General features: G+C 34.6%; 2 protein-coding genes across 3 annotated transcripts; one reads left to right on the plus strand and one right to left on the minus strand.

Moving 5' to 3' along the window:
• The first annotated feature begins 387 nt into the window (after positions 1-387).
• On the plus strand, positions 388-7,038 carry LOC141631200 (putative mannitol dehydrogenase 1). Its single transcript, XM_074443903.1, has 5 exons — positions 388-531; positions 5,062-5,175; positions 5,332-5,845; positions 6,169-6,322; positions 6,534-7,038. Exons 1-5 carry the CDS (start codon positions 434-436, stop codon positions 6,740-6,742), a joined length of 1,089 nt encoding a protein of 362 aa, XP_074300004.1. The 5' UTR covers positions 388-433; the 3' UTR covers positions 6,743-7,038.
• Positions 7,039-7,460: 422 nt separating this feature from the next.
• LOC141631193 (ethylene-responsive transcription factor ABR1-like) lies at positions 7,461-10,472 on the minus strand. 2 transcript variants are annotated; one of them, XM_074443896.1, is made up of 2 exons: positions 9,426-10,472; positions 7,461-8,187 (listed from the first exon to the last, which is right to left on the minus strand). In XM_074443896.1, exons 1-2 carry the CDS (start codon positions 9,835-9,837, stop codon positions 7,598-7,600), a joined length of 1,002 nt encoding a protein of 333 aa, XP_074299997.1. In that variant the 5' UTR covers positions 9,838-10,472; the 3' UTR covers positions 7,461-7,597. The 2 variants fall into 2 exon arrangements, with proteins under 2 accessions (XP_074299997.1, XP_074299995.1); XM_074443894.1 differs by having other exon boundaries at positions 7,461-8,193.
• Between the last annotated feature and the right edge of the window lie 1,475 nt (positions 10,473-11,947).

Below are 11,947 nucleotides of genomic sequence, written 5' to 3' on the forward strand. Positions count from 1 at the left end.
ATTATTCAGAATTGCATAAATAAACGAAGGTACAATAGATGACTTATGTACAAGTCACCCTAGGATTACAAGTAGACATATGATACATGACTTAGAGTACAAGAATGAGGATCAACCAAGAATATCTACAAGATAATATAAGATAATTATGACCTAGAGAATCTTAATAAATATGGTTAGAAATATTTACGACAATATTCTTAATGATATTATTCTCAATAGAGACTTCCATCTACAAATGGGGGCGAATCATGAATGATTACACATTTGTTTCCATTTCCTTTTGTTTCCTCGTATTCTTCGCTACCTGATTTTATTCTATTTTGCATGGAGTACAATATATAATTCGTCATCTAATTATCGTACATACATTTTGGAATTTTATAATTTGGGATTCGTTTTTTTTTTTATTTTCACAGAAAGTTGATCGTAGATGGCGAAGTCACCCGTAGAAGAGCATCCAAACAAAGCTTTTGGGTTTGCTGCTACTGATTCTACTGGCTTTCTTTCTTCTTTTTATTTCTCTAGAAGGTAACCATTTAGTTTTACGCGTCCGGTTGAAAATTTTACCAAGCCATTTATAATATGCTTTCTCGGTTCAAATCATTTGTTTACTTTCAATTAAAATAGTTTTCACACAAAAAAGAAGGTAGTTATAAAGTATATGGATTACGAAGTATATTTTTTCAACACTTTCGATGAAATGTATAAAGAAAAACTGTTAGTTTGTTTACATGAGTACGTGACTAGGTTGCCCAAGTTCTGTACAATGGCACGGTCAAGTGGGGGTAGCTCAGCATGATTAAATATACGGTGCAAAAAAAACTGATTCATTAAAGTTGTTACTCTTTTTATTATTGTAATTTGTAAAGTAGCAATTCGTGACGCATCTTATCTATATAAAAACAAAATCATTTCTTCCATTGTGGTGCACCCACGTCATATTGTGCAAGGAATTTTTTTTCTTTTTTAATAGTCAATGTAGGACCCGCAGCTTAGATTATGGAATTAATTTCTGAAAGACCACCACCTTTTAGGCGTAATTGTGTTTATGTTTACGTTTTATACATCTTTTGTACGTAAATGTTTATGTTTACGTTTTATATGTAACTAGTTTAAACCCGTGCAAAATTGCATGGGCATATAAAATGAACAATTAAATAATCTTTTAAAATTTTACCACTACAACATTATATCAACTTGATTATTTTAAATATTTTAAGAGTCAATTAACATTTACTCCTTTTTACATACCACTTTTCTAAAATAATTTCGATGGTAAATGTCGCCTGAGACTGAAAATAGGTAAAAGTTATGAGAGTAATATAAAGAAAAATTATAAAATGGAGTTATTTTAGAATAGTAGTATGTAAAAGGAAGTAATTGTTAATCGACTCTTATTTTAACTTACAACATCTTACATAAATGGTTCGAATTGTAGAAAAAAAATTCACATGAAAATAGTCAAACACGAAAGTAGTCAAACACAAAAGAACAAATATCATATTTTTTGAATCAATTATACATAGATTTGGCAAAATTAACTTGATCTGAATAACCCGACCCATATTACTCGACCCGTGCCCGACCAGACACCTGTACTAAGGACCCTAGCTTGACTCGCATCTCCAACTAACCTGACTCGAGTGTTTATTGTTGTATAATGACCAATACTCCCGAGTAACTTGTTAATAATAGAACTAAAAATTACCCAAGACCCCAAAATGACCCGAATCCATCCAATCTTACCCCACTCAAACTGACCCGGTCCAGTAAATCTATTAACCACATATATTTATACCTCACAATTAACCTAAATTAGATATTATATTTCTATAGGCAATTGAAAAGGTGAGGGGTAACGTGGTAATATTTTCAACAAATAACGTAGCAAATTATATGTTGTTAGTGGATTTAGGGTAAGATACGTGGGGGACGTAGGCCTTTAGTTGTTGACGGGGTTTTGAACCCGGGTCATTAATATCACTTTTTATTAGTTTACCAGCGAAGTTAGCTGGTATCCTATATCCTACTCCCTCCATACCACACCAATGGTAACATGGACCCACTTTTTGTGAGGAGAAAAGTGGGTCCATGTTACCATTAGTGTGGTATGGAGGGAGTATGTATTAAGATTTTGACACATAATCACTTAAAATGATCAATTATTGAATAAAATATGATATTTTCGATCTTTCTTAAGTCTGATATATATATATTTTAAATTTAAACGGGTCGATATATACATACTTGTATATGTAGGACAAACATTTTGTTATTACCTTATTTACCTCTACAATACTTAGCTTGATCCATTTTAAATTTAAGACGGATAATATCATCTTAAATATGGATTTGTGTATTTCCAAAACAAATAAAGCTATTTCATATATGGGTTATTAATATGTATCATAAGGGCATACGTTAAAAAAATCCATAAAACAATAGGAGGATATGGACTGCTCGGGGGCTTGTGGGTGGATTACTGCCCAAAAAGAACAAAAAATGAAAAATAAAATTTAATATCTCACATGTAAAATATCTTAAACCAAGTCAGTTGATATGACCTAGGTGATGAAGCTTATGAGTTACGAAGTAGGTAGGTAGCTGAGTAGTGGGCTGGTAAGAAAGTTCGTAGGGCCTGATCCACTTTCAGAAAATAGTGTTAACACTTAATAGGCCTGCGCTAAAATGAGCGGGAAATAAATTGTCAATGGTTTATGTTTTATATATTTTTATAGATTATAGATAAAATAAAATAATGAACAATACCTAATTTAAAAAAAAATACATAATATGTAATACATAATACATAATTTTGTTCAAAGTTGTACTCCACTAATAAATAATCTTAGCTTTATTAAAGCAAAAACAAATAGTACAAGGAGAGTGATCATGTCACTAAAAACACTACGAATTTTATTCACTTTTATCAAAAAGAAAATGCAATATAGTATAGAAAAATTGTATACTACCAACTCTCTACATGATTTACTCGCAAACCTCAGACAATTTCTCACCCAACGTGTATATCATCCAAAATAAATTAAATACATCACATTTTAAATTATTTATTTTAAAAATATAATACTCCCTCCATTTTTTATTATTTGTCATTGAATGAAAATACGCATGTATTTAATTGTGAAACATAATTACGTTTTTAAATGAAGTTAAAAATTAATAACAATAATTAATTAATTAATAATTTGACGAGTTATGATTTTATTTGAAACACAATTTCTAACTCAAAAAATTATTATGACTCTCTAAAAAACAGCATTGACTCAATTGAAAACTATCATAAGTTATAACGAGCTTGTTAATTTATAATAACTATCCGAGTTCAAATAAATAAAATCGAATTTCGGTAAAATAAATGTGTTTAAACTTTAGATATAAAACAAAAATTACTTTAAATAATTACAATAAATATATTTTACTTACATATCTAGAAATAATAATATGAGTTTTTATAATAATAATAATAATATTATTATTTTACAGTAATTAAGTAGGGATAATTACGGCTTAGAACCCATCTATTTTTTAATATACTCAGATCAAACAATTAAAAAATGACATTTTTTTTATCGGTTACGGATTTCCGAAAATTCTTAGATGGGTGTCTATATCTGATATGGTCTCGAAAATGTCGGATATGGATATCCAATTCGAGTTATTTTTCGGATCGGATTCGAACATCTTCGAACGATCCAATATCTGACTGGGTTTGTAGTTTTTATTCAATAAAATCCGGCAAAAGGAATAATTTATATTGTCTGTATGATCAAATCCTTTATCTTTTATTATATAACGTAATTTATTTTCGCAGTACGTACTTTATTCATTACAGTAGATTTTGCTTATTTTTTTCCATTTACATACCGTTGTTCAAAAATATTCACGAAACTCAATTATTCAAATCTTTAATAATACATCTCTCGTATCAATCAAATTTCATCATTTACAAATTCCAATTTGAATGTGATTAGTTAATTGCTAATTATTAAACAAACAAGGCTTTATTTTCGAAAAATTGAGTAATTTCTTTGTCCAAGTATTGGAGTTTATTAGGGTTTCGTGGTACTTTGCGGTGGTGGCCAGTGGCAGCACGGGTGGAGAGGCAGATGGGTGGAGCACGACCGATCGACGGATTTAAGGGCCGCTGTGTTGGTGGTCGGAATTAGATGTTGGCTTTTTTATGATAAGTGTGAGGGGCGTGTGGCGGTGTTAAGGTCAGATGTTGGTCCGGTGGTCAGTAGTACCATTGCCCATTTGTTCCTGGAAACATATATGTAATATATTCCACAAAGTACCACCAACCCGGATGAATGAAACCTACTACTTGCAGTACTATTTTTCGTACTATTTTTCATTGTTTTATTCATTTCTTGGTTATACGCACTATACATAATAAATGTAAATTGCATATTTCTTCATTTGTTCTTTATGGTGTCCATTAAAATTTCTTTTATGTAGAGAACGATGGTGGCGGTAGTAATGGCTCTCGGCTGGTGGTTTGGTGGTTGATGGTGGGAAGAAGGTAATAGGAGAGGGTGTGTAAAAATAATTTATCAATGAAATACTTACGAGTAATATTTATGAACGTAGTACGTAATTTATCAATGGAGATTGTGTGTGCTAAATTAGAGAGAAAACATTAGAAAGAGATTAGAGAGAGAAAATAAAATGGGAAATGAAAGGGGTATAATTATCAATAGTGTACTGTAATGAGGAAAATATATACTGCGAAAATTAGCACCCTTTCTTATAATGTATCATCAAGAAACATCATTCATGTACTGTTAGCACAGTGGTAACTGATAAGGTCATGCACATCCGACTTCTTACCCCGCATTTTGCAAGAGCTCGTTAGATACTGTGATAAAAAATTGATGCATAGTGAGGAATCTGAGGATCATAGCTATCTTAATCGTTAATTTTGTATTGTTACGTAGATGCTTGAATATATACGGAGTAGTAAATTTGTAGAAATTTTTAGATTAAATAGTTCTGTTCATCTTTTATTAACTGAAATTTTGCATGTTCTTGTTACAGAGAAAATGGTCCAGAAGATGTCACAATTCAAATTCAATATTGCGGAGTTTGTCACTCTGACTTACATTTTCTGAAAAATGATTGGGGATTTACCAGATATCCTGTTGTTCCTGGGTATATCTCTTTGCCTATTTCTACTCCGTATTAGTTTAGTGATTTAAAATATAAAAGATACTCGCTAACTCTTAAAACCGACTTTAGGCCCTTCTTCAATATGTGTTTTGTGTTATGATTTTTAACGATATCTATTTGTTAACTTTCTTTCATCAGGCATGAAATTGTTGGTATCATCACCAAGGTGGGCACAAATGTAACTAAATTCAAACTCGGAGAGCTTGTTGGTGTTGGTGTCATTGTAGGATCCTGTGAAAAATGTGAATGTTGTCAGGAAGACTTAGAAAATTACTGTCCAAATACGATCTTTACATACAATGCCCAGGATAAAGATGGGACAAGAACTTACGGTGGTTATTCCAACAACATTGTTGTTTACCAACGCTTTGTGCTTAAGATTCCCGACAATCTACCTCCTGCAGCAGTTGCACCTCTCTTATGTGCTGGTATCACAGTTTATAGTCCAATGAAGTATTACGGGATGGCAATAAGTGGGAAGCATTTAGGAGTTTGCGGGCTTGGTGGCCTTGGTCATGTTGCTGTCAAGTTTGGGAAAGCCTTTGGGCTTAAGGTCACTATGATTAGCACCTCACCTAATAAAGAAGACGAGGCTCTCAAAGTACTTGGTGCCGATTCTTTCATTGTTAGCACTGATGCTGTTAAGATGAAGGTAAGTAAGCTTAGCGAGTGGCGAAGTCAGAATCTTTTACCTGTGGGGTCTATTCTAATGTAATTGTTAATCATTTCTTATTAGGAGGTCTTAAAGACATAAAATTTTCAAAACGGACAAATTTTAATGATAAAAAACGTCAGTTATCGAAAAGCTGTGGGGTCTCAAGATCCCACAACCATATATGTGGCTACGCTGCCTGTTAGGAAGTATTAAGTTCTGAAAATGTCCTGCTAGTCATTATAGGGTACAATGTTACTCATATTCTGAGTCCGAAACCAATTAGCATCAAAATTGTCTCACAGCTTCGTTAAATAATGCAGGCTGCAAAGGGAAGCATGGACTTCATTATCGACACAGTCTCAGCAGTTCACTCCCTGGAGCCACTGCTTGGTTTGCTGAAGATAAACGGAAAGCTGGTCACAGTGGGTCTTCCCAACAAACCCTTTGAGCTTCCCATGTTCCCTTTGGTCTTTGGTGAGTTTATGGTTGTTTCCCTTTTAAATACCGTCTTCCACCATGATCACAAAATCGGCCTCAGGGCCATATATGTGGCCAGTATCGCCTCAAAATACAGATGTAGACCTTTAACACATGCTGAGAAAGCGGTAATGATATATTGTCGTAACCTAGATTTAATACCATGGGATCAAATAGACTGAACAAATCTGCAAAATAAATTTCACAGGTAGAAAGATGGTTGGAGGAAGCGCAATAGGAGGGATGAAAGAAACGCAAGAAATGTTAGATTTCTGTGGAAAGCATAACATAACTGCAGAAATAGAACTCATCAAAATGGATTACATAAACAAGGCGATAGAGCGCCTTGCGAAATCTGACGTTCGCTACCGTTTTGTGATCGATGTTGCCAATTCCCTTAGTAGTTGCAGGATGTGAGTTCATTGTTGGAAAAATATACTGAATAACTCTGGAGCAGGGGTGTCTAAGGCCACGAACGACCACGCGTGGAAACCGGGCCTCCGCTTTTAGTCACCGGATTACAAGCTTATATTAATGAAATTTAATACAAACATCGAACTATAATAAACTTGTGCATTCATATTTAGGGCCTCATTTTCCTGTGTCGCACTGGGCCTCCATTTGTTTTAAGACGCCTCTGCTCTGGAGTGACATCTTTATAATTGGCATTTGATATATTAGTTCCAAGGTTCCCGTTTGCCATACAAATGTTTTCAAATACATATCTATGCTTTCAGATTATTTATTTTAAACTAGTTCAGTTTGCTTAATTTTAGATGTTAGGTTGTGTCGACACTTCATTAGGTTCTACTAGGTTCATGTGTCACTAGATACGCCAATACCACTATTTGTTAGTGAAAAATTGACAGCAGTCAATCAGTCACTACAATGCAGCAAAGAAACATTTCTCAAAGCAGGATTTTGTTGGACTAATTTGACTTCAACCTTAAAATATTAAAACCCCTAAAATATACATTTAAGTCAACCTACGGAAAGTCAACCTAAAATGGCTCTGACAAAGACATAAATGGCCGTTAAAATAAACTATGTCAAAAGTCAGACCAGAGTCAACCACTGTTATACCTCATGTTCAACCATGTCCCTGTGTTTGTACTTAGTATCAACATGGGAAACATTCAAAAGTCAAAACAGAGAATTAAAATTAAAAGATTGTGTAATAACATTAGAGATTGTACTCCGTTTATGCGAACACAAAGATAATGAGACCTAAAATAACAAAAAGTGAGATAGATGATCCGTCCTCTCTTAACATTATAAACTTGATGACGCATCCTTAAAGTCATCCACATTCTGTTGACTTCTACGTGTCATAACTTCATTAGTTGGATTCAGTGAAGAAGTAATAACCACTTGGTCAAAAAATTCATGGTCTGCCACAACTCCATAATCACCATAATTCTGACTATTATTTAACCTTGAATAATTCCCTATGTAATTATCTAACGGCTCGATATTACGACTTGCTGCGAAAATTGTTGACGGAGAATCATTAGTAGCCGGAGTATTCAGTAGGGTGACATTCTCGGGGAAATTGAGCTTGGCTTTGCTGCCCCTGAATCTTAGGGCAGCTTCATCGTAAGCACGGGCAGCAGACTCAGCAGTGTCAAAGGTGCCAAGCCAGACACGGGTAGCTTTGAAGGGATCCCGAATTTCAGCTGCCCACTTGCCCCATGGTCTTTGTCTAACTCCCCTGTATTTTCTTCTACTTGCTTCTCCTACTTCCACTTGTGGTTGTACAATGTTGGCCTCGGGTTTGGTGTTACCTTGAGGAATTGTGAATGCTCTTGTTGCTGTCGTCGTCGTTAACGTTGTTGTCATTCTTGTGGTGGGGATGTCATAGCCTGGTTCTTTCCCAAGTATGAAAATAAGGGAAATGAGTTGGTATAAAATATAAAAAATTGATAATAATCAAATACATGAATACTGTAATGGAGCCAATATTTATAGTTAGGGGGGTGAGAAATTTCAGCGGGACAAGCAAGTATTGACATAATAATGTAAACTTCGAAAAAGTACGGAAATTTTAGCTAAAACTTTTAAATTTATAATAATGACTAATTAGACTTAGGTGATTTCAATACTTTCTTAGAATTCTAACAAATTTAACTAGTAAGTTACGAATACAATAGAAAAAGAAAGAAAATAGCCTATACACTACTAGAATTCAACAAACGGAAGACTGCAAATGGCGACCGATTTCAGACGCCAAAAACAGAATGGTAACCGACTTTGTTTTTTCTTGTAATGAATGCTAGCAAATTCATTCACACTGATGAAGTGATAAGAATGCCAACACGTTACAGAATTTATTACCAAAAAGAATATACTGTATAATATACTTCCTCCATTCAACTCCACTCTACCACTTTCTTTTTTCACGTTTGTCAACGCGTGTTTTACGCGCTAAATATCGTTAGCTACGTATTTGTAAAAATTATAAAAGTTGGATATTTTTAATGTACTTCGTAAAAGATTTAATCAAACAAGATCCCACATGAATATATTTTCACTTATGTATCGAGGGAAAATCGAAATTGAATACACAATTTTGAATAGTGTACAAAAGTGAAATAGGTAGAGTGGAGTTGAATGGAGGAAGTAGTTTTTATATTTTTAATTGTGCATGGACGAAGTGCATGCACGTATCGACGTATACCATTCTTATCGTCACATTTTCTCTCTCTCTCTCTCTTATCGTTATTAAAGCTTCTATGCCGTTATCCTTTGAATCCAACAAACTAAATATTCTTTGGTACATAAGGACATCATCCATTCATCCGGAGTGCGAATATATATACGTTTAAATTGTCAAATATATACTGATATTAATTCGATAACTGAATTTAGTGTCGCTATATATTAACGTACGAATATTATTTTATATAATATGACCATCATATTATATTACTAATACTTAGTACTCCGTATTACATTTCACGTAAGTATAGACGTATAGTGATATTGATACTCGATATCATTCAAAGAGAATAATAAATTAAGATTTCTTAATAATAAATCTCGATTAAGGGGAATAAAAATAGAAAGATTCTACATAATCTAGAAGTTAAGGGTAAGGTACCTTTTGGAGCAAGGGATGAATATGAAGACACAAACCTCATATCACCAAACAAGCTACTTCCTATAACTTCATCACCCTCTACATAATTCTCATGCATTCTTTTCCTTCCAGCACTACCATATGAAAACGACGTTGTACCACAAGAAGACGACGTCGCACCAGAAGAAGATGAAGATGAAGAAATTGCACCAGATATAACATGTGAAAGAGCAGAAACAATCTCATACATTTCTTTTTCTTTGCTAAATCCTGGCATCATTGGATTTAACATATTTTCCATACTTTCTTCTAATAAATTCTCTTCATTTTCACAATAATTTGATAAATTATTATCACTAATAATCTCCTCTTCTTCATTTCTTTTGCTTCTCTTTGCCATTTTTTCCACCTTATTACTATAATCTACACACATAACTTATATATTTTGTAGTTAATACAAATTACATAGCAATATATAATACTCTAGTATATAAGAAGCTTCTTAAATACAGTATGTATTTTAACATTTAGAATATTTTCTACTTTAAGAAAATGTCGTAAGCTTACCAATATTTGAGAAGTGCACCCCCTTTATATACAAAGCGTAGAGGTTTTGTGACGCCGCCAATTTAAGATATACTCCCCGTCCTCGTCAATTGTTATCCTTTCGTTTTAGCACAAAGATCATGAAAAGAGGAGATGACCAATTATAAGCTGATAAGTGGACGAAATTGAGGGAGAAAGATCAAATTGCTCATTAAATGCAATATAAAAATAGAAAGGACAACATTTGACTGAGACTTCCAATAATAGAATAAGATAACAAATAACCGAGACGGAGGGAGTATATACAAATATTATTTGAGAAATTGGGTAAACCGGTGTACCATTGTACGTCGTCCTATGAAGAGAGAATATATTAGAAGTGATAATATCGTGCATAAATATTAGAGTAGAATGTTACTCCGTAATAGAATAAAAATTAACACTTTTTATTGTTTGGGTTGGACGATAATCCTGTACATTTAATATACCTTATAATTTGTCAATTTCATTAATAGAGAGTAATGCTTAAAGGAGAGGAAACACAATTGGTGAAGAAAGAAACAAATTCTGAGTTATCTGGCAGTGTCAATTCTGTTTTGAGGGATTTCTAGTTGCCAACTTAGATCTGGCCTTTGGGAGACGGGAGACCAAGTATATGCTATTAATGCACACAAGTGGATTAAAGACATTCAATGGATCGTAAACTCTCCTATAGGACCGTCTTATGTTATAGAATGACCCCAAACAAGAAAAGTGTCCATTATTTAATTAAAAAACTGTTAAAACAATTTAAAAAAAAAAAAAAAAAAAACAAAATTATAAGCGGTTAATGGAAAAGTTATAGCAAAGCAAAACAAACTGAAGAGTTAAGAACGATAAACACCTAAAAGGGGGAGGGGGTGAATTATGTGTACCCTTTTTTAAAATTTATTTTTAACTTAATTAATTGATAACTTAAGTTAATTGGCCCCTTCTTAAGGATTCCTTGGTTTGGTCCCTTGGGGATGGAGAGCAGTTCAAATTTTGGAATGATAATTGGACCACTCTTGGTCCACTTCGATCTCTTATTTTCGGCCCCTTGCTTCCCTCCTCCTATAACCGGCGCGTTTCTTCCATCATTACTAGTGGGTCGTGGGACCTTTCCAACATTGAATTCTCCCTTCCCTTATTCATCATCAGGTCTATTCTTGCTATCCCAATCCCTATTTTGCCCTGTCCTGATAGATCCGTTAGTTCCCTCTGTTCATCCAAATGCTTCTCCTTAAGTCGTGCCTACTCCCTCCACTGCTCCCCCCTCTCCTTCCATCCTTTGATGGCCATAACCTTTCTTGGATTTGGTCCATTCACACCCAACCCCGTATCTCCCTTTTCTTGTGGCTTGCTTGGTGGGATCGTCTCCCACACAATACCACCCTTTCTTCGAGGGGCTTGCCTTTGTCCACCTCCTGTGCCATGTGCCACGCCCCCTTTGAGAACTCCCTCCATATCTTTCGTGATTGCCCTTCTCTAGGCTTGGTGTGGAATTCTTTCCATCTCCCTTCTTCCTTTTTCTCCTCTGATCTCCAGCCTTGGCTTTACCAAACCTTAACCATCCTAATAATTCTTAGCCCACCCTTTTCTCCTTCATCATTTGGCGCCTCTGGTTAAGGCAAAATAATTTCACCTTTAACTCTTCTTTGGACCCTCTTAATCACCACTGGCTTTCCTCCACTAGCTCCATGTGCTCCTCCTGGTCTCAGGTTAACCCCACCTTATCGCGCCACCTTGCTCCCATTAACCCAACTCATTGGGCCCCTCCTCCTCTCTCTTGGTTCAAAATCAATGTTGATGCGTCCTTTTGCGCTACTTCTCTCTTGGTGGGTATAGGGTGTGTTGTCCGCGACAGTTTTGGGCAGCGGATTGTGGGGTGGACTATTAGGTGTTCCGCTTCTTCACCTTTGATGAGTTAACTCCTGGCTATTCGGGCTGGACTGATGTTTGCTAGGAGTCTTTAGGGT

The sequence above is a fragment of the Silene latifolia genome, chromosome 2 (genome assembly GCF_048544455.1).
Source record: "Silene latifolia isolate original U9 population chromosome 2, ASM4854445v1, whole genome shotgun sequence".
Lineage (NCBI taxonomy): Eukaryota > Viridiplantae > Streptophyta > Magnoliopsida > Caryophyllales > Caryophyllaceae > Silene > Silene latifolia.